Source organism: Tachysurus fulvidraco, chromosome 6, assembly GCF_022655615.1.
Source record: "Tachysurus fulvidraco isolate hzauxx_2018 chromosome 6, HZAU_PFXX_2.0, whole genome shotgun sequence".
Taxonomy (NCBI): domain Eukaryota; kingdom Metazoa; phylum Chordata; class Actinopteri; order Siluriformes; family Bagridae; genus Tachysurus; species Tachysurus fulvidraco.
In genome coordinates, this window is record NC_062523.1 from 41,005 (window position 1) to 63,842 (window position 22,838).

A 22,838-nucleotide genomic window follows, 5' to 3' on the forward strand; every position below is an offset into this window, starting at 1 on the left:
CATTTCTTACTGAATAATAACCCACACTGAACAGATATGATGTTATGACCTAAGAGTACTCAGACAACTCAAACTGTAAAAGGTCTGGAACCAAAACTCTTTACATAGGACTGAGAATTAATTTGTGCTACAATTCAGTACATTTTAATCATTATGGTCAAAATAAGACCAGATATAAATATAAAAAATCTACCAGATAAATTTACTAAAAGCTTGAAGTTAAAGGCACATTATTGTGTCACTGTCTGGCAATGAAGAAAGATTTAATCATTTTATTTCATATATAAATTGTATATTGTGTATATACAGATAGATAGATAGATAGATAATGTATAAAATTGGTATAAAATAAAAAAAAAATGGTATATAATGTATAAACATATATATATACATACATACACACAATTTTATACATTATTTTCCATAATAGCACCAGAAAATGATCATTTGATGATTAATTTCTACTTTAAAAGTCAGTGATTTTTTACCCTAATTCAATTCAACACAAGTTTATTTGTATAACACTTTTTACAATAGACTTTGTCACAAAGCAGCTTTACAGAACATAAACACAGAGCAGAAGGTAAACATAATTAATGATAAAGGAAATAACGAATAATAAAAGAAATAAGAATTATATAGTTCGGAGTTTCGCTCATTACAGCTGCGGCTATAAACTGCCTCTCGCTTCAGCAGCGTTAGTCACAGATGACAGTGTACGTGATTGGCTGACGGTGCAGTAAAGTCGTAACGTGATTGGCTCTCGCGCCAAATGATTGACGGACAATGTCTCCGCTTTCGATTTATATTTTGATATATAACCTATAGTGCTAGTGACGTCACTGGGGTGAACGCGATAGAATCACGTGAGGAGATTCGACTAAATTCGACTTCTAATTCTACTCACGTCATTTTACTGTGTTACACAAATCGCTTGACAGGTAAACTACAATCCTCATTATTATTATTATTATTATTATTATTATTATTATTATTATTATTATTATTATTATTATAATTTGAAGGTAGCTCTTCTTCATGTTAATATTTTCTTATTTGCTCAAAAGATCATTTAGAAGCTTTTGGTCTAAAACATGTTTAAAAGGAGACGAGGCGAGTCCAGACCTGAGCATAAACATGGTATGTTAATGAAGCCACTCGAACACTTTATACACTTCACTTTACCCCCATTGTGTGTTCAAACAGATCTGTTTGTGTTTTTGTAGATAAAGCAACTCAGGAGAAAATTCATACCCAGGTATGAAGTCAGGTTCATGTGAATCAGTGCGAGCGTAAACTGGATGTTAATCCATTTGATTCTAGGACTAAAAAAGGATGAGTGCTAATATTTATGGTGGTTGTTGTAATTATTAAAAACTCTAAGTTAAAGCACTGACACTGATGTGCTCTTTATAGATGATTGAGAAGAAGAGACAAACTGGAGCAGGTGGAGGGTCCACAATGAGCACCTCATCTGACCAGAGACCAAAATGTTTCAGGGACATTATGGACCTGGTTCTTCGTCTGAGTGATGAGTATGATCGAACTCTGACTCTTTAACATTTTATTCAGTTTATTTACACTTGAATAAATGATTAGATGCTGATTTACACTTTGTGTGTGTTTAAAGGGAATGGAAGGCTCTGAGCAGGGGCATGACGAAGAAGGTGAGTGGAGAATATCGAATAACAAATGGGTTGTAAATATGAGAATGAGCTGATATGTTCTGGCCAATGAAGAGATGAATCAGTGTAATGTGTAATATTTTATTTACTTTATTAATGCCAGAAACAGTTATTTGCTGTTATATGAAGTGTTAACTGATGATGTTGTAATCACAACATCAACCACAGCAGAGTTAAACACCATTTGGTTAAACACTGATCATGTTTCAGATTTATTTCTTTTACCTTAAAAGGTCACAAGGTTGGAGTTTGCTGCCACCTGCACTAAAATTGTGACGGCGGTCTCTTCTGCTGTTGTACGGCGTTTATTGAAGCCTCTCAGCAAAAGCTTCGGGATCAAAGCGATTCTCGAGGCGAACGACAAACTGAAGAAGATGGCCAAGTCAAAATCAAGCATGTGCCCTGCCTCAGACGCCTCGGCTCAAAGGTAAACTTTATCTACCTGCTGCTCAGATTTTACTCTTAATATTCACAAGGATCAATAATTTACTGTTTAATCAACACCAGAGTAATCAGGATCCAGGATTCAAGAGCGTTGTGTTAGAAGGATAATCACACTGGTTTTCTGTGTTTTGGATCAGTTGGGTGTTTAAAAAGAGAAAATGAATTTAACATTGTGCTATTTTACTTGCATTTATTTATTTCAGTTCATATGTGCATTGACATGATTAATATTATTTATAAATATAAATATTAATTCCTTTTACTGTTCCCTCTTCCCTGTGTGTGTATAAAGATCCCCTATGCAGGTGTCTGATTTTATCTGTCATCTTGGTCAGAGAATTGTCATTGAAATTAAAGGTGCGATGCTGGAAGCGATCCGGAGTACGGCAGCAGGACAGAAGCCGAGCTGCTCTGAAAGTGCGTCATCACCTGCAGAAGATCCGATCACACAGATAGATGATCTCAGTGTTTCATGCACTAATGAGATCTGTGATAGGATCCTATCCCTGTATCACTCTGAAGCACTCCACAGGCCTGGAGGAGAGACATCAGTAATGTCGTTAAAGTCTCTCCTGGAAGTCCATAAAATAATGAAGGGCTTGGAAAAAGTTGTCTCCACCACTAGGTCTTCTTCGTGGTTTACCGTATCCACGACTTCTGACTCCAGCTCCATGACAACTGAAGTGGAGACTCCAAGCTGTGGTTCAGAACCTCCACAAACTGAGAGTCCTTTCAGTGATCAGTTTATGAGCAAAGCCTCACATGTGGTCAGTGAAGTTCTTCTGGAAACGGAGCAAAAAATCGCTGCCTCAGTGTCGTCTCAAACTTCTGTCCCTGCCGCCATTGAGACAGAACCGAATTTCCTGATGGAGCTGGCCAAGAGCACAGCCATGGAAATTCTACAGAAATTATTTTGTATACTTGTCAGTTGCAGCGATGCTGACCAGTCTGGTCCAGAACATGAGCAGAAGTTCCTCTCTTTTGCTCAAAGGATCCACATGGACATCCACAAGCGGGTGTTTACGTTCATCTGTGAGCGGAAGCAAGCAATTTCAGAGAAAAGCAAGACGCTCTTGGACGTCTGTACCGAAACTGACGCTGAGCGCGACATCATCACGGAGAACATAAAGAAATCTGCTGATGTTGAACAGTTCCTTGGTAAAGCCACTCAAGTTGCGAGCGATATCCTGGTAAAGAGGTTAACTTCACACATTTCCACAGGTTTAATCGGTACAAAAGCCACAGGTACCAGCACAATGCCATCATCAACAGCAGCAGTAGATCTGGATCACATAGCTTCTGGTAGCATAAACAAGGTGATCAGTGGAGTAGCTCAGGAGATCGGAATATCTGACACAGAAAACGGATTGGAAGCTCAGGTAGGTGAAGCTCATGTCAGTGATGTTAATGCTCCCTACACAAAGAGCTACTCAGACTTTTCCCCAAATCTCCAGAGTCTGCCAGGTCTGGAAGAGAGCATTATAGATTTAGAGAGCGAGTCTCTGCCTTCGAGCCAGAAGAGTCCGTACGTTCCTCTGCACCTTTTCACTGTGGTGCGCAATCAGCTGAAGTCTTTCTTCACTTCCTTCAATAAAAGTGCTGCTGATGATAAAAGGACAGATGCATCAGCACTCTCGGAGAGCGATGAGGACAGTGCCGTTCCCATCCACATCAGTGAGGAAAGCTCCGTTCACAAGCTGGACATTGGCCGGAGTTTCTCAGATTCTCTTCTGTTGAGAAGGAACAGCATGTTACACTATGTGCAGTTTCCCTCTGAGCTTGTTTACAGGTTTGTAGAGGAGTCCACCAAGGCTTTACTGCAGAATGTGCTAAATGTCATCGATATAACTGAAGAACGCTCCGAACATGCAGCTGAGGATCAGGAGAAGAAAAGGAGGTCTAGAGTTCGCTTTGTGGTGAAGACGAGCAGGACCATAGTCGTTAAGGTACGCAGGACCCTAAATGTTTTTATCTGGTTCTAGGATTTTATTTCTGTTATTGATAATTTAATGGTTTATTGTAAACATCAGTGACCTTTACAGCATTAATCACATTCTTACTGAACGTCATTAATCATCTTAGTCGTACGTTTCCTACTTTGTCTTTTTATCTTCATAATTCTCAGCATCCCAAGAAGCAGAAGAAGCGGCGCAGAGTTCCAAGCCCTTCTGCTTCTGCAAATCTCCAGGACGGTAAGTTGTTAAAACAAAATGAACCTGTTATTTTTGACCAGATTTACACCACTTGTCTTTTTAGTGTAAAACACATATTTTGACCTTCATCAGCATCCTGTATCTTGTGGTTTAAATTGGAACTAATGATGATAACGATCGTGTTTGTTTATGACATTAACTGATGATTTTTAATGTGCGTAATGATCATGTTTAAGAGTTTTAGTTCTCATCTGTTCCTGATAATCAGATTAAGCAGCAGGTTTTGTCATTTTGCTGAAAACTGCTTTTTCTACTTTCCAGCTTCACACAAGAACCTGGTCTTCAAGAAAGCTCGCAGGATGCTGGGCAGGTTCTTGTCTGACTTCTCCAAGACCTTCTTCAACTCTTCAACCCACTGAAGAAACTGGTCAGTGTAGACCTGTGCCTGGTGACTGTAAACCAGGTTACCATAGTAACCGATGGCGGAGACAGAAAATAGAAACAAATGTAAATAACCCCAAAACGAAATATATCAAATTAAAAACAATTTAAAACTCAAACAGAAAAAAGAACCAAACAAAAATATCCCAGACACATTTACAACAAATAACTAAAAACAAACAATAAATAAATCAATAATGAAACAACTGGCTTTGTGTATATTGGATTATTATAATAATGTGTTTTTCTGGGTTTTATCTAACTTTTATCCTTTCATTCTACATTCTATTCTACACATTTTGAAATCACTTTATACAGATTTGTAAGACTTCACATCTATTAGTTCATTTTGCTGTGTTTAGTAGTAGTAGTAGTAGCCTTTATTGTCACAGGAACCAGCGAAATTAGCCATCAACCTGTCCATACATACAATACATACAATATGACAAGGGGGGGACAGGACAGGAAGACAGGGACGGCGCTGGTCACAGACCCGCTTGTCAGACTGGCTGTACAAAGCGGCGAAGGCCTGGGATGGGGGTGAGGGGTGAATGCATATCTTTGAACATGTGCGTGTGTGTATGTATGTAAGTGTGTAGGCCTGGAGAGTCGTTGCTCCCGGCATCAAATCTCGGTGCCTCAGTCCGCAAGATTGTCATAGCGATACACAGCAAGTTGCCATAGAGACAGCCTTGATCAGGTCCCAGACCGAGTCAACAATCAGCCGAAAGCAGATAAGATTGGGATTGTTTGGTCTTGGGGCAAGTAGACGCATTCCAATTTACACGACTACACTCTTAGCCCATTCTCTCCAAATTGATCCATTGTTCTTTCCAAAGCAGTGAGCTTCCGGTGATGTTATCTAAAGCAGTGAGCCTCATCATGATGTTCTCCATATTGCGATTAATAGTCCCAGCCTCAGTGCTGACCGCTCGCCCACTGCATCAATCATGACGGGCAGCCTTGGGAGGTTTTGGACAGCTGTCACCGTTTTCTGATTTCCTCGATAAACCAGGGCAATGCCTAATCCAATCAGCAGAACTCCTGTTATCATGGTTCCCAATAGGTAGATATCTTCAATGTCCTCCACGGAAAGAGCCGCCAGACACACGACCCGCCACCTCTCCCACCCGTCCATCGTAGTATAGCCAGCTGTGAACGTTCCGGCAGGGCAGTAAGGTTCCCCCGAACGCAAGCTTCTCGTTGAGAAGATGGTGTCAATTGTGTTGAGAGACCAGTTTATAAATCCATATTCATATTTTTAGTTTGGAGCGCAGTGTGGAGAGAGTCTCAAAGTATAAAACAATAGATAAGACGAGAGAAGCGAAGCAGGTTAAAGCAAGGGGGAGGGAGAGGGAGAGAAAATGCGACTGCCTTCATTGAGAGCCAGAAGATAAGAGAGTTTATTTGTGAATAGTTATAAAGCGTGTACATTTATTAGGAACCACTGTCCACTTTATTAGGAACACGTGTCCTCTTGCACATTTATACAGTAATCCAATCAGCCAATCACGTGGCAGCAGCCAATGCAATGCACTCATGCAGGTGCCGCTTCAGAGCTTGAGTTAGTTTTCACATCAGAATGAGGAAAGTCTGACCTGAAAAAAATTATTGTGTAAACACATGTACAATGATTTTACAACCAAATATCCAGCTTGATTTACGAGGCCCGTTATTTATACAAACTGAATGAAGGTTTTTGCCCCAGGGTAAGATTGAAGAGTAAAGATGATCTTGCTGATTATTTCTTGTCCAGCTGAAGAGAAAATGAATCAATTCAAGAAGCTTTTATTGTCATTACAACCATATGTAACTGTTACAGTACACAGTGACATGAGACGACTTTTCTCCAGGATCAGGGAGCTACATAAAACACACACAGAGCTATAAGGACTTAGTAAGCCCTATATACATAAAGTGCAACTGTGCAACCTGGTGCAAACAGGACAAGACAAAGACAGACAAGAGACAGTGCAGGACAAGACAAAGACAGACAAGAGACAGTGCAGGACAAGACAAAGACAGACAAGAGACAGTGCAGGACAAAAGACAGTGTGCAAAAAAACTGTGCAAGACAGCATGTAAACAGCTTGATGACTGTACAATGGACGAGTGTGTAATTGGTGTAGCAAGTGTTCTGACTCTGATCAAGAGTAATTGATTTCCATAAGGCTGGGAAGGGTCTGGAAAAGAATCTCAAAATGTTTAGACATTCATCAGTCAACAGTTAGACAAATTGTCTATAAATGGAAACTGTACTTTTCCTAGAAGTGGGCCAAGATGACTCCTAAAGCATAATGGAAATCCGCAATGAGGTAAAGAAGAACCCTCAAGTAACAACTACAGGCTATCCACAGTGCTACTAGGGAAATGTTCTATGGACTTATGAAACAAAAGAATTGTTCAGAAAGAATACTCAGCAGTATGTATGGCCCAAAAGGGCACAGCTTTCCAGCATCAAAACATCATCCCAATGGTGAAGTATGTCGGAGGGAAGATCATGATTTGGGCTTGCTTCACTGCATCAGGGCATGAAACACTTAGCACAAAAAAGTCTGCATAATTCTCACCAGCAGAACTGGAAATGCTTATGCAGGCATATGGAGAATATGAACACGTATTTAAAAACAATAAACAATAAAACAATAGTGTATTTAAAAAAAATTATATATATATATATAAAATTGTATTTTTATATATATATAATTGTAGATTCACACTGAAGGCATCAAAACTATGAATGAACACGTGTGGAATTATATACATACATAACAAAGAAGTGTGAAACTACTGAACATATGTCATATTCTAGGTTCTTCAAAGTCGCCACCTTTTGCTTTGATTACTGCTTCGCACACTCTGGGCATTCTCTTGATGAGCTTCAAGAGGTCGTCACCTGAAATGGTCTTCCAACAGTCTTGAAGGAGTTCCCAGAGATGCTTAGCACTTGTTGGCCCTTTTGCCTTCACTCTGAGGTCCAGCTCACCCCAAACCATCTCGATCGGGCTCAGGTCCGGTGACTGTGGAGGCCGGGTCATCTGGTGCAGCACCCCATCACTCTCCTTCATGGTCACATAGCCCTTACACAGCCTGGGGTCTGTTTGGGGTCATTGTCCTGTTGAAAAGGTGGTGTGTCCAAACAAACTTTTGGAAGGTGTGTCCAAACTTTTGGTCTGTACTATATATATATATATATATCACAGTAAATTACTGCTCCAGAGCGGTGTGTGGCATTCCACAGACTAAAATAACTCAAATAACTCAAAAGAATGGAGAAAAGCCATAGATGAAGAAATCCAGTCTCTAAACGAGAACAAAACGTTTACCCCGACAACACTGCCAATAGGCAAGGAAACAGTGGGGGTAGATGGGTTTACTCTATCAAGACTGATGTAGATGGAAAAGACAAATACAAAGCAGGGTTTGTGGCCAAGGGTTACAATCAGAGAATGAGAATAGACTATGGGGAGACTTTTTCACCAACTGCAGATTTAACGATTGTAAGGAGCAGAAAGCAGCACAGGAAAATTTACTCCTGCATCAAATAAACATGAAAACAGCGAACTTGCACGCTTCCATAGACTATGAGATCTACATCAATCCACCAGAAGGTTACCAAGAGAAAGAGGGTATAGTTTACAAGCTAGAGAATCACTTTACCGTTTGAAACAATTCAATTCAATTCAAGTTTATTTGTATAGCGCTTTTTACAATAGACTTTGTCTCAAAGCAGCTTTACAGAACATAAACACAGAGCAGAAGGTAAACATAAATAATGATAAAGGAAATAACGAATAATAAAAGTAAAAGAATTGACAGAATAAAAAATTCTAGATTATTATTAGATATAAATAGTTCACAATGTGTATGTATTTATTCCCCTATGAGCAAGTCTGAGGTGACTCAGGCAGCAGTGGCAAGGAAAAACTCCCTTAAATTGGTAAAGGAAGAAACCTTGAGAGGAACCGGACTCAAGGGGGAACCCATCCTCATATGGGTGACACTGGGGGTGTGATTGTAATATACAGTCAGTTAAATGTTGTATTGGTGTGAGGTTCAAGGACTTCTGATCTTCTGAGTACCACAGAGTCTAACTGGAGATGTCTCAGGATTCTTAGAGTCGGCCTCGGCTCAGTGGACGTCCAAAGGCTTCGTCCCACAGAGGACGTTGGGAGCTGGTACAGTGTCTGGATGCTTCGGGATAGGTACAAAGAGAGAAGCAGTGGAAAGGGATTAACATATCTGCTATTCATAAAAATGTGCTGGTCTGATGTACTGGTGCATGATATTATGGGATGTATTATGTGTACGCCTGACTGAAGAGATGAGTTTTTAATCTACATTTAAACTGGGAAAGTGTGTCTGAGCCCCGAACACTATCAGGAAGACTATTCCAAAGTTTGGGAGCTAAATAAGAAAACGCTCTACCACCTTTAGTAGACTTAGATATTCTGGGAACTAGCAGAAGTCCTGAGTTTTGTGATGTCAGAGAGCGTGAAGGATTGTAACGTGTTAGAAGATGTGTGTGTCATCAGCATAACAATGGAAACTAATCCCATGTCTTCTAATAATGTTCCCTAATGGAAGCATGTATATAGAGAAAAGCAGAGGTCCTAGAACTGATCCTTGAGGGACCCCATAATTAACTGGTAATAAACTGGAGGATTCACCATTTAATTTTACAAAATGGTATCGATCAGACAGGTAGGATCTAAACCAGCTTAAAGCCTGACCATGAATCCCTGTGTAATATTGTAAGCGATCTAGAAGAATGTTGTGATCTATAGTGTCGAATGCAGCACTAAGGTCAAGTAGAACTAATAGTGACATACAGTCTTGGTCCGAAGCTAAGAACAAGTCGTTTGTAACTTTAACAAGTGCAGTTTCTGTGCTATGATGGGGCCTGAAACCTGACTGAAACTCTTCAAGGATGTTGTTCTCCTGTAGGAAGGAGCTCAGTTGAACAGACACAACCTTTTCTAGTATTTTAGACATAAACAGAAGGTGTGAGATAGGTCTGTAATTTGATAGTTCATTAGGATCTAAGTTAGGTTTTTCGATGAGTGGTCTAATGACTGCCAACTAAAAAGACTTTGGGACGTAACCTAAGGAAACCTGGGCGAAACTGGAATAAGATTTTGCACGATTGTCTTTCTGAGAATTAATTCACACAAAACCCAGCCGACCACTGTGTTTATGCTAAAGAGTCAAAAGCAGAAAAAGTGATCATAATTACATGGGTCGATGATTTAATTATTGCAGCAAGCAATCAAGACAGACTGAAAGAAGTGAAAGAGAAAAGTTTAAAATTAAAGACCTGGGTAAACTGAAACATTTCCTGGGTATTGATTTCAGATCAGATGGGTGTGTAAAAATGACACAAAAAAGGATACTAACAAGATACTACAGTGTTTTGATATGCAAGACTGTAGGATCAGAGAAACACCATGTGAACAAAAGTTAGAGTAAAATGAAAATGCAGTAAAAACGAAGGATATCAAAATGTACAGAGAAGCTGTGGGAAGTCTTATATACCTGACTGTTTGCACCAGACCAGATTTGAGTTTTGTAGTGAGAAAGTTATCACAGTATTTTTCTGAACCTACAGAAGAACAGTGGGTCACTGTGAAGCATGTGTTTCGTTATCTCAAAGGTACAGCAGAGGGTAAGGGTTAAGTTTTAGAAGAAATGACTGTGAGAAATTAGGTATACAAGACTACAGTGATGCTGACTGGGCAGCTGATACCAGTGACCGACGCAGTACTACCGGATACTGTGTGAGTTTAAGCCAAAACATCTCTCTGGTATCATGGAAGACCAGAACGCAGCCAACTGTGGTGCTTTCCACATGTGAAGCAGAATACATGGCACTTGCTTCAACCATACAGTACATGAGTGTTTATACCTAGAGCAGTTACTGGGAGGTATAGATAGAACTACAAGTACACACAAATGAGGACATGAAGACAATCAGGAACAATTGCTCTCGCCAAAAACCCTGTAAACAGACAGAGATGTAAACACATAGACATAAAGTATCACTTTATCAGGTCTATTGTAAATGGGGGAAGGTTAACTTTGATGTATTGTGCTACTGATAACATGATTGCTGATGTAATGAATAAAATAGGTGACACTCAACGTATGAACTAGTGAAAAACTAGTGACCCAGTCTCACTTAAGGCTCTACACACACAACTTCAGAGCTTTACAAGTACAGGACAGGAAGAGTTAGATAAACTTGTTACTACAGCTAAATCAACATGTTCACTAGACCTCATTCACACTAAATTACTGAAAGAAGTGTTACATAAAGCTGGTGAGCCTCTTCTTAATATTATTAACTCCTCGTTATCTTTAGGTTACATCCCGAAGTCTTTTAAGTTGGCAGTTATTAGGCCACTCATCAAAAAACCTAACTTAGACCCTAATGAACTATCAAATTACAGACCTATCTCACACCTTCTGTTTATGTCTAAAATACTAGAAAAGGTTGTGTCTGTTCAACTGAGCTCCTTCTTACAGGAGAGCAACATCTCTGAAGAGTTTAAACACAACTGAACACAACTGCTGAGGCTTTAGTTCACTGACAGATAAACTACTAGAGTGATATTTATATTGTGATGTTTTAGAGTAAATCTTACTATTTCTGCTTTTTACAAACTAAACTATAACCTTATAGAACAGAATAAAAACAATTTATTAATTTATAATAAAGAATGTATATTTATTTGTAATTATTCCAAAGTTAATACATGCTTCATCAGTGAACTATGTTAATATATAATAAAGAATTTAAAAGATGTGTTTTTGATGCGCTTTATTTATAAGAGCGTCTGCCAAATGCTGTAAATGTTTACATTGTTTATCATATAGATTTAATTACAATACTAAGCACATTCATAGAGTTTATTGATTTTCATAACATCAATTTTACTTGGACCAAATCGCTGTCCCAGTTTAATGTTCCAGCTTCGTTTTGGAACAATGGTAGGATCACCGTTTTCAGAGTAGGCGTATCTGAAAAGACAGAAAAAAAATTCAGATGTATATTACAATCATCTGTGTATTATATCTTTGCAAAACAAAGAAGCTCCTCATGGCCTTCAGGTCACGTGCACGTACACCACATCCCCATTCAGGTCACGTGCACGTACACCACATCCCCATTCAGGTCACGTGCACGTACGTCCCATCCACATCACCGAGCTGCAAGTTTAACATGTCTCCAGCTTCAAGTTCCTGGGATCCACATATCTCATGGACCACCAACACCTCCAGCCTGGTCAAGAAAGGTCACCAGCACCTTATCTTGATGAGGACACTAAACATCACCTGTCTTCAGCCATCCTGGTGCAATTTTATTGCTGTGTGATTGGGAGCCTTCACAGTCTGGTACAGGAAGTATGCAGTCGCAAGGCACTGCAACGGGTGGTGAAAACCGCTCAGCGCATCACAGGAACACTACTTCCATCCATTGAGAATGTCCAAAGGAAACGCTGTCTGCCTCACAGCATTCTAAAAGACTCCTCTCACCCTGACCATAGACTGTTTGTCTTCCTTCCATCTGGTAGTCACTTCATTAGCCTCCATAACAGTAGACTGAGGAACAGCTTTTTCCCTAAAGCTGTCACCTTACTGAACTGCGTCCCGGTGACAACCCACCTCTGTGCATTATGCCAATATCACCTTTATATTTGTGGATTCATATTATAAATACTGTACTCATGGTGTAAATATTGTACATCTTGCACTTGGAGCTTATTGCACTTCTGGTTAGATGCCAAACTGCATTTTGTTGCCTTGTACTTGGACATGTGTAATGACAAAGTAACACAACTACTGCATGGTAATGAAAGTTAATGTCAGTTTGTGGGTGTTATTAAACTTGTGTCAAACCTACAGTAGGCTGAACTGCAGTAAAAGCACAGTGTGATTAGTGTAATTCTACACATGTGTACAATTTCGAGGCACTGTTTTCAACATCATTTTGTCATATTGCGTTCTTTAATTATCGCTATTATGTTGAAAATGATGTGCGGCCAACAAATTTAATTCTGTACAAGTGCAGTAAGTTGTACACATGACTGAAAGACACTATTTAAATGACATACTTTCCAAAGTGCATGATGGAGCCATAGTCATAAGGCATGTCTATGTTGTTCATCTTAAACTTCTCAAAGTTCCTTACATGATCTGCAAAACACAAACATATCACTTGAGCCTAGAATATATCACCGCAGAAATCTTCTTAACTGTAAGGATCACTTTATTTATTTATTTATTTATTTATTTATTTATTTATTTATTTAACCTTAAATAGCAATGTGTGCATGGAATATAGACAATTTTACCACATTTTTATTTTGATTATTAAATTTTATAAAATGTGAGAAAAACATGCTTTGGTTCAAAATGAGACTAAGGGTTAGGTCACAACATGCTTCTGTGCATCATTTAGATCTGCGTCATTTTCTTCCATAACTTGACAAAATGCTTCTTACTTCATCTCTTACAGCTATTGGTTTTAGTGGTGAACACTAAAAGATAAAAACCGGGTCCAATTTGGGTTTGATTAAATATCAGGTTGATGATGTGAACCTCCAGCTTCTCTTTTCTATAATGAGATGAAAGATTAACAGATTCTAACAGTGATGAATTGTGTAACGTCCTAAATGAAGTGAACAGTGTTGACTAATGATGTGAGCTAATAACTACGGAAGCTGAATACCTGTGTATATGCAGTGGGGTGTCAGATGACATCACTTCATGTGTGTGTTTAACAATACGGCGCTGTGCGCTTAACACTTCACTAGTTTGTGGAAAAGTTCAACTTCAAGTTCAAAGCATTTTTTTCTTTTACATTTTTTACATATGTTTGCTAAAAATGTGTGGTCTTGCTTTCTGGATAAAACATACAGGTTTACATTATTTACCTATAGAAGAGAAGTTAGGGGCAGGTGGGGAATGTTATACCATAAGCATGTGACACATTTAAATCCCCTACCACGATATATTGTCAGAAAACCCATTTAACCATGAAGTTGCTTTATTTACATATTTATAATGATCTGTCTGTAAAGGCCATCTATAAATTAATTATGTATGAATTAGGTAAACATGCTTTCACTGGTATATCCACTGTGTTGTACACAAGCTGTAGTACATGCAGATGCTGTATAAATGTACTGAGTACTTTAAGTCGAGGTATCTACTGATGACTGGAGAAACCCACAGCGCTGTTCTCCATCGTTCCTGCCCAATCTTTTTATTTATCTTTAGTGTCAGAAAATAAATCATAAATTTGAATTGTGGATTAGTTATTTTTGTAATATCAGTGTAAGGTTTTTAACGCAGCGTTAGAACATTCCCCTTGTGTATTTCTGAGATTCTGATCTGATTACTCAATTAAGTTAAAGCCTTAACTTAATTTACTGATAATCAGTAAATACAGAAAGTTTCATCATACTAGTGTACGATAATCTGAAAGGAAATCTCAGCTATAAACTGTTTATGGGCCATATTCAGAAAGGAAATTGTCCAACTCAGTTTTCCTCAATTCTAATCTTGAAGCTAAGCACATTTTCTTGTGAGATACAGTTTGAGAGAGGAGCAGTTTTAAATCCTGTGCCACATTCTGACAGTCTGAAGTCATGATGAAATGTGTTTATTTGTTTGGACACAAAGCTTTCATAGTAATCATAGTCCTGGGCCATCAGAGAAAACAATCACATCAATGAAGAGTTACCACTTCACCTGTGTGTGTGTGTGTGTGTGTGTGTGTGTGTGTACCTTTCTGAATTTTTGACCACTTGATGGTGATGTATTTATCACGATCAGCACGTGACTGTTCATGTACAAATCCAAGCACATGCATGAGCTGATGAGAAACAACTCCAGAGCTCACACACTCTGGACTTTGTAAGGAAAGAGTCTGTCTGCCGCCGCTGGAGCCCAAATATGACCAACACCTAAAATAAACACACAATCCAACTTCTTCACTCTTCACTTGTGGGTTCATATACAGTTTATTCAAAATGTATTAACAATTACTTTCAGTTTATTTGACTTCTATGCAGATTTTATTTCCTCATGTTTGTTAATTTTGTATTTTATAATAACAATGCATGCATTTAAAAAACAATACATTTTCATACCCAGTTTTAGGCTGAATGTCCAGGAAGTCTCTCTGGTGTGTTCTGGGTACAAAGCGCACACACGTGTTTCTCTCAATCAGATTCATCCCTTGTTTTATAGTTCGGCGATCCACTTCAGCTGAAGGATGGGAATGTAGGAGAGAGTTGTAGTGTGTGTGTGTGTGTGTGTGTGTTTGTGTGTGTGTGTGTTTATGTGAGAAAGATGTAAATATATCTTACTGTACTCAGGTGAGAGTGTGTATGCGATGTAAACATGCCCATCTACAGATTTGGACCATAAACAGCTTTGGGCGAAACAACTTTTCTCAGTTCTGCTGGAGACGGCAATATCTCCCTCTCTGAGTTTCACTCCATCTTTCACATCCACTGCTACATTAAAAGGAAAAAACAACACACTCTTATTTCCCTGATATATTTAATGGAGACGCACCAATCATGACAGAAAAGCTTTTATAAATCTAACCATAAACTACAATAAAATCTCACTATAATCGCTGTAGGACCACTTAATGATATACAGATACATTAATGTGGAATTATTATTATTATTATTATTATTATTATTATTATTATTATTATTATTATTATTATTATCTTATAAACATTATTAAACAAATAATTAATGTACCTTCATAGTCATTGATGTCCATAATTGTGTCCACCGCAGTTCTTTCGTTCTCTTGTAAGTAACTCATAATAGATTCTAATAAATCAGAACATGACAAAATACAGTGACTTTTTATATTTAACTTCACTTCATAAATCTGTTCAGCATTAAATCCAAACCTACATCTAGTCTATTTTTACTTGCACTATACAAATAAAAATAAACTAAATGTCAGTATTTTAAAAAATGTGATGCTGAAACACAGAAAACCTTCAACCTGGGTTTGATGCTTATTGTAAATTGCAGTAAAATTATCATTACAGACCTGATGGTTAATAATGTGGTAAAACTGTGTTTACCTGCGTAACTACTTCTGTATCTCACATTTCTGAACTCAGATCCGATGGAATGCTGTAACGTACAAACCATCGCTCACTCCAGTGAATAACAAAGCGTACAAACAATAAGATAGTAACTAATGTATAAATAAATCCTGTACCTGGAACAGCAGAGTAAAGCAGTGGAAAAGGAGGACGAGGAGCTCAGTTTGTCTCATGCTGACTACAGATCCAAATGTGCAGCTTCACTAAGCTCTGCTTTAATAGGTTTTTACTGCGACCTGATCATTAAGGTCATGATGTCACTAATAACCTGCCATTAGTGTGTCTGTATTTCCAGAACTTTCCGTAAACATACACCTAACACCAAGCACTCCATAAATATCTGGAGAAAATAACAATCTTGCACTTAAGAGTTACATGTTAAAGTGTAATATTCCATGCGGCTGTAGAATTCTGCTTACTGCTTAAAGATGCTGATTAATGTTCTGTAACAAGAGCTCAGGTTTATATTAATGCACTTGTTCTCAAAGATTATCGCTTCTGTTGTAACAAACTCAATCAACATCATTCAACAGCCCAATTACTTGACTGATACAACTTTGTCTTGTTTTGATTATTCCTTTGTCTTCATTAAGCTGTGTGTTCATACTGTATAGGTTCTCTAACAATCGCTGGGTTCTTCGAGGAACAAATGTATTTATGCTGAGAACAGGTAACATTTATAAGCTAGCTTTTACTTGTAGATGTGATTCTTTCACTGTGGATGATCAGGAAGAGGGTAGAATATTTACACATGCATGTAAATGAATTACTTATATAGAGAAGCTGAAAAAAGTACAAGTTCTGTATTTGACTGTAGGAATTAATAATAGAAGATAACCCAGACATTGTGATGCATTGGGAGGAGAAAGGGATCGATTATAAACTGAGTAAATTTGGACTGTAAGTGTTTCTGAAGTGTTTTGAGCGTATCTGTACATCTACATCTCCTACACTGTGTGTTAATCAGGATAGTAAAGTGTGATCCTTAAACCTTTATAAAATCTCTCACTTTATATATTTCTATCAGCACAATATCACGATTATATGTTCTACAGGAATGTGATCGTATCGCTGTGTGTGATGAGAAGCTTGCTGGAGTTCATTTATAGTGTTTAGTGAAACAGTTTATTCACCTATCGCTGTGCAGTGAGTGTTTTTTTCACAGAGGTGTTTATTAAAGACTCAGGACTGAGAAACAAACAGTGAATCTGCTGACACTGAGATTTAACAATAATACCTTCTGTCACAAGCTGTTTTAAACTTTTTAACATACCAGACTTCAGAAAGCAGCAAATTCAGATCACAAGCTTGTCTAAGATAAAAAGTAAAATAAATAAATAAACAAACAAATAAACAAACAAATAAATAAATAAATACATTTAGAAACCCTTCAAATTCAAATTAAATTTATTTCTATTGCACTTTAAACAATTCCCATTGAAGAGAGAGAAGAGAGGAAAAATAAATACATTAATATATAATAGTAATAATAAGAAAAAATAAATAAATGAATACATACGATTTTAAGATTAAAATTAATTTAAAAATATTAATAATAGTAAACTAGAATAAAATCTATCCCTATCCCTAATGAGCAAGCCAAAGGAGACGGGAAAGGAAAGAACTCCCTGAGATGATATGAGGAAGAAACCTTGAATCCTCATTGGGTGACACTGGACAGGAGATTATGTCAGTGTAAATAATGTAAATGTAAATAATGTTCTTTCTACAACAGTTTATAATGCAGTTATAATTTATTATAGTGCATCTGAGAGCTCCTGAGGAATTAATGGGTCATCACAAACCTAACACTAATTCCTTTCTGTCAAAGACTTCAGATGATCTCTGGACCAGACCTTACAGCTGACTGACACAACATTGGATTAAAAAGAAGGCATGACAGTCTCCAGCCGGCTCCATCAACAGCAATTCCATTAGCCACTGGCTGAACATGCAGATCCCTGGCAAGGTGACCACCAGGAGACGAGACTCCAACCTGGGGTAGAACATCAGGATTGATGAAATAAAAATCATAAAAAGCTAAACTAAACAAATCCCTACAACACAATCTTCAGTCTTATTAATCTGGTGTCTCACATCTGACTGAGCTGAAACATGTAGCTGTGTGTCATCAGTGTAACACTGGAAGCCAATACCATGTTTACGAATAATTGCACCAAGGGATAACACATATAGGGATAAAAGCAATGGGCCTAAAACAGAACCTTGCGGAACACCGAACATTACCTTAGTTTGTTTAAAGTAGTCACCATTTAGATCTACAAACTGATAACAATCTGTCAAATAAGACCTGATCCAGGAGAGAGCTGTCACTTTAACCACAACATGTTCTAGTCTATCAAGTACAATAACATGGTCAATATCAGAAGCTGCACTAAGATCAAGTCACACCAGCAATGAGACACACAACACCGATGAGACACGCAACACAGATGAGACACGCAGCACCGATGAGACACGCAACGCCGATGAGACACGCAGCACCGATGAGACACGCAGCACCGATGAGACACACAACGCCGATGAGACACACAACACCGATGAGACACGCAACACCGATGAGACCGATGAGACACGCAACACCGATGAGACACGCAACACCGATGAGACACGCAGCGCCGATGAGACACACAACACCGATGAGACACACAACACCGATGAGACACACAACACCGATGAGACACACAGCACCGATGAGACACACAACGCCGATGAGACACACAACACCGATGAGACACGCAGCACCGATGAGACACGCAACACAGATGAGACACACAACACACAGGCAGCCACTGTGCACTAGCACGTTTCTTCATGCCACATTACCCATGATCCCCTTTGGTGTATCATGCCACATTACCCATGATCCCCTTTGGTGTATCATGCCACAAACAGGTGTTAATTCAGAAGTATAACTCTACACACACAATATATCAGTATCAGAATACTTTATTTAACCCCAGGGGGGAATTGGGTTCAATATACATATACACACACATTATAATTATGTCATCCCCCCCCCCCCCCCCCACACACACACACCAAAAAGAGCAGAGGGTCACTTTTCTAATTTTGTAGCTCTTTCAAAAATGGTGTAAGGATATTAATATATCGTGTAGGTAAGTGTGTGTGTGTGTGTGTTTGTGTGTGGTTTTGTGTGTGTGTTTGTGTGTGGTTTTGTGTGTGTGTGTGTGTGTGTGGTTGTGTGTTTGTGTGGTTGCTTTACACAGCCACATTGTCAAGTTGTGGGCGGTCCGTAAACACCACTCGTCTGTGATTGGCTGCTCTCTCCAGCTCTAGCACAGTGATGTTGTTGGTTACTGTGGCACTGATTAATGATGCAGGAACATACAGTGTGTGCTGAGGACCACGTTCTGGCCAGAACCGACCCACATTAACACCATTAATGAACACCTGACCCTGAAACAGACACAAACACATAAATAAATTAGAATAGATTGTTGATTGTTTGGCTGTAGACTTGTGATGACATTATATACTGAATCGAACATAAAAAACACACGTTACTAGCTACATGCATTGGAGTACAAGGCTGCGTCTTACAATGTGTGCAGTGCGGTGAAGGAAGCAAAGCGGCGCTACGGGAGGAAATAGAGTCACAGATCAAACATGGTGGCTCTAGGGGCCTGTGGCAGGGACTAAGGAACTTACGGACGTAGAACACCAGCTCTTCTGGAATGGGGGAATGCGGACGCTTCTCTGGCCTGACGATTGCATTGTTTACGCTCACATTGAGGCTGCAGCTAACGGCAACAAACAGCACGCACGCTGAGAGGCTGGAGACGTAAACACGTTCACCATCTCGGAGCATGACGTGAGGAGGGCGTTCAGGGCGCAGGACCAGATGGCATCACAGGTCGGGTTCTGAAAGCCTGCGCCTGACCGGCTTGCACCAGTGTTCACTGAGATATTCAACCTCTCACTGGAACTGTCTGTTGTCCCCTCATGCTTCAAAACAGTCCACCATTGTTCCTGTCCTGAAGAAACCCCAGCCCACCTGCCTCAACGATTACCGCCCTGTAGCTCGAGAGGTGCTTCGAGAGACTGGTCAGAGACTCCATCACTGCTTCACTACCAGAACACTGGATCCACTACAGTTCGTGTACCACCAGAAACCGCTCTACTGAGGACTCCATCGCTCACCTTCTCCAACCCCGATGAGGCCACCTGGACTGCAGAAAAAGGGAATTATGCAAATAATGCTGTTTGTGCACCAAGTTCAGCGTTTAAACACCATAATTCCCTCTACGCTCCCCTCTAAGTTGGAGGTCCTGGGACTCCGCCTGCCGCTGTGTCAGTGGACCTCCAACTTCCTGACAGACCAACCACAAGCCGCTGCGGGTGGACAAACACACCTCATCCACCCTCACCCTCAGCAGCTCCCCAGGGTTGTGTTCTGAGCCCCCTGCTGTACTCACTGTACACTTATGACTGTGTGGCCACTTCCAACTTCAACACCCTGGTGAAGGCCCGGCAGCGTCTGTACCACCTGAGACGCTTAAGGGACTACAAACTACCCTCTCAGGTGCTAAAGACTTTCTACACCTGCACCACCGAGAGCGTCCTGACAAGTAGCATCACTTCCTGGTTGGGGAACAGCCCCCATGCAGGACGGCGAGCCCTCCAGAGGGTGGTTGCGGTCCAGCTGATGTAGCATCCACCACCGAGCTCCCTGACCTGCAGGACATCTACAGCCGTGGTGCAGGACCCGGGCCAGGAAGATTGTAAAGGACATTCAGGCCATTCGGAGTTTAAACCAGGAAATGACCAGGATCTAGTTCTGGACCTCTTCCTCCATCTACACTGATTTTATGTGCACCTTCTTTACACTGACACTTAACTCTGGACTTGTACAGCCACTTTATACTCTATACACACACCATACTGCACATGCACACTTTAAGGATAATCATTAAAAAACATACACATTTATGTATATACATTATTTTTCACATTTATATTTGTGAGAAGAGAAGAAGAAGAGAAGAAGAAGAGAGAGAGGCATATACAGTGGGGGCAGTAAGAGGAACCCAACAGGAACAGGGTTAGTATGTAACAGTCCATTTAAACACTGCACCATTTACACTCCAAAACCTTGTCCTTAACAGACCCAACACTGAGACCCAACACTGAGAGCCAACACTGAGAGCCAACAACTGAGAGCCAACACTGAGAGCCACACTGAGACCCAACACTGAGAGCCAACACTGAGAGCCAACACTGAGAGCCCAACACTGAGAGCCAACACTGAGACCCAACACTGAGAGCCAACACTGAGAGCCAACACTGAGAGCCCACACTGAGAGCCAACACTGAGAGCCAAACACTGAGACCCAACACTGAGACCCAACCCTGAGAGCCAACACTGAGAGCCAACACTGAGAGCCAACACTGAGAGCCAACACTGAGAGCCAAACACTGAGACCCAACACGAGACCCAACACTGAGAGCCAACACTGAGAGCCAACACTGGAGACCCAAACTGAGAGCCAACACTGAGACCCAAACATGAGAGCCAACACTGAGACCCCAACACTGATGACGACCCAACACTGAGAGCTAGCGTTATTTATAATTGTAAAGTGATCATCCTGAGCTGCTGCTGCTGCTGAACATGAGAGATTTACTGCACCTTGGTCCAGCCAGTAAGTTTGATGAAGGTGTCTCTGGAGATTCCGTTGGGTTTTAAAGTGCCAGAATAGAAACATGGTCCAACGTCTCCTTCATTCCCATCTGCCTCCCATCCTGACTGCAGCCAGCCATTTGCAATGACACCATCAATATCCAGAGGGAAAATCAGCCAATCAGAAAGCACGTCATTACCCAGGATCAGATTTCCCAAGATGCCCTGTTTGTGTACACACAGACAGAAGGTAACTAACACACACACACATTACCACACCATACACACTAACACACACACATTACCACACCATACACACTAACACACCATACACACTAACACACACACATTACCACACCATACACACTAACACACACACATTACCACACCATACACACTAACACACCGTACACACTAACACACACACATTACCACACCATACACACTAACACACACACATTACCACACCATACACACTAACACACACACATTACCACACCGTACACACTAACACACACACATTACCACACTGTACACACTAACACACACACATTACCACACCATACACACTAACACACACACATTACCACACCGTACACACTAACACACACACACATTACCACACCGTACACACTAACACACACACATTACCACACCGTACACACTAACACACACACATTACCACACCGTACACACTAACACACACACATTACCACACCGTACACACTAACACACACACATTACCACACCATACACACTAACACACACACACACACACAATAAATAGAGCTGTACACACTAACACACACACAGTAAATAGAACTGTGCACACTAACACACACACACAGTAAATAGAGCTGTACACACACACAGTAAATAGAGCCGTATACACACACACACACACACACTAACACACACACACACACACACAGTAAATAGAGCTGTACACACACACACACAGTAAATTGAGCTGTACACACACACACACACACACACACACACACACAGTAAATAGAGCTGTATACACACACACACACACACACACACACACACACACACACACACAGTAAATAGAGCCGTACACACACACACACACACAGTAAATAGAGCCGTATACACACACACACACTAACACACACACACACAGTAAATAGAGCTGTATACACACACACACACACACACACAGAGTAAATAGAGCCGTATACACACACACACACACACACACACACAGTAAATAGAGCCGTATACACACACACAGTAAATAGAGCTGTACACACACACACACACACACACAGAGTAAATA

The 22,838-nt window shown here is 40.0% G+C and overlaps 2 protein-coding genes and 1 long non-coding RNA gene across 3 annotated transcripts; 1 reads left to right on the forward strand and 2 right to left on the reverse strand.

Annotated features, from left to right (window-relative positions):
* Positions 1-894: 894 nt before the first annotated feature.
* LOC125141366 lies at positions 895-4,929 on the forward strand. The gene is made up of 9 exons (XM_047814522.1): positions 895-941; positions 1,068-1,140; positions 1,227-1,258; positions 1,417-1,535; positions 1,631-1,667; positions 1,919-2,112; positions 2,422-4,075; positions 4,255-4,321; positions 4,604-4,929. Exons 2-9 carry the CDS (start codon positions 1,095-1,097, stop codon positions 4,699-4,701), a joined length of 2,247 nt encoding a protein of 748 aa, XP_047670478.1. The 5' UTR covers positions 895-941; positions 1,068-1,094; the 3' UTR covers positions 4,702-4,929.
* Positions 4,930-11,514: 6,585 nt separating this feature from the next.
* LOC125141509 (hatching enzyme 1.2-like) lies at positions 11,515-15,635 on the reverse strand. The gene is made up of 6 exons (XM_047815206.1): positions 15,509-15,635; positions 15,100-15,249; positions 14,881-14,998; positions 14,516-14,694; positions 12,838-12,919; positions 11,515-11,743 (listed from the first exon to the last, which is right to left on the reverse strand). Exons 1-6 carry the CDS (start codon positions 15,573-15,575, stop codon positions 11,614-11,616), a joined length of 726 nt encoding a protein of 241 aa, XP_047671162.1. The 5' UTR covers positions 15,576-15,635; the 3' UTR covers positions 11,515-11,613.
* A 3,187-nt stretch (positions 15,636-18,822) lies between these two features.
* On the reverse strand, positions 18,823-21,853 carry LOC125141364. Its single transcript, XR_007140727.1, has 2 exons — positions 21,545-21,853; positions 18,823-19,311 (listed from the first exon to the last, which is right to left on the reverse strand). It is a non-coding gene; the product is annotated as an uncharacterized LOC125141364 (long non-coding RNA).
* Between the last annotated feature and the right edge of the window lie 985 nt (positions 21,854-22,838).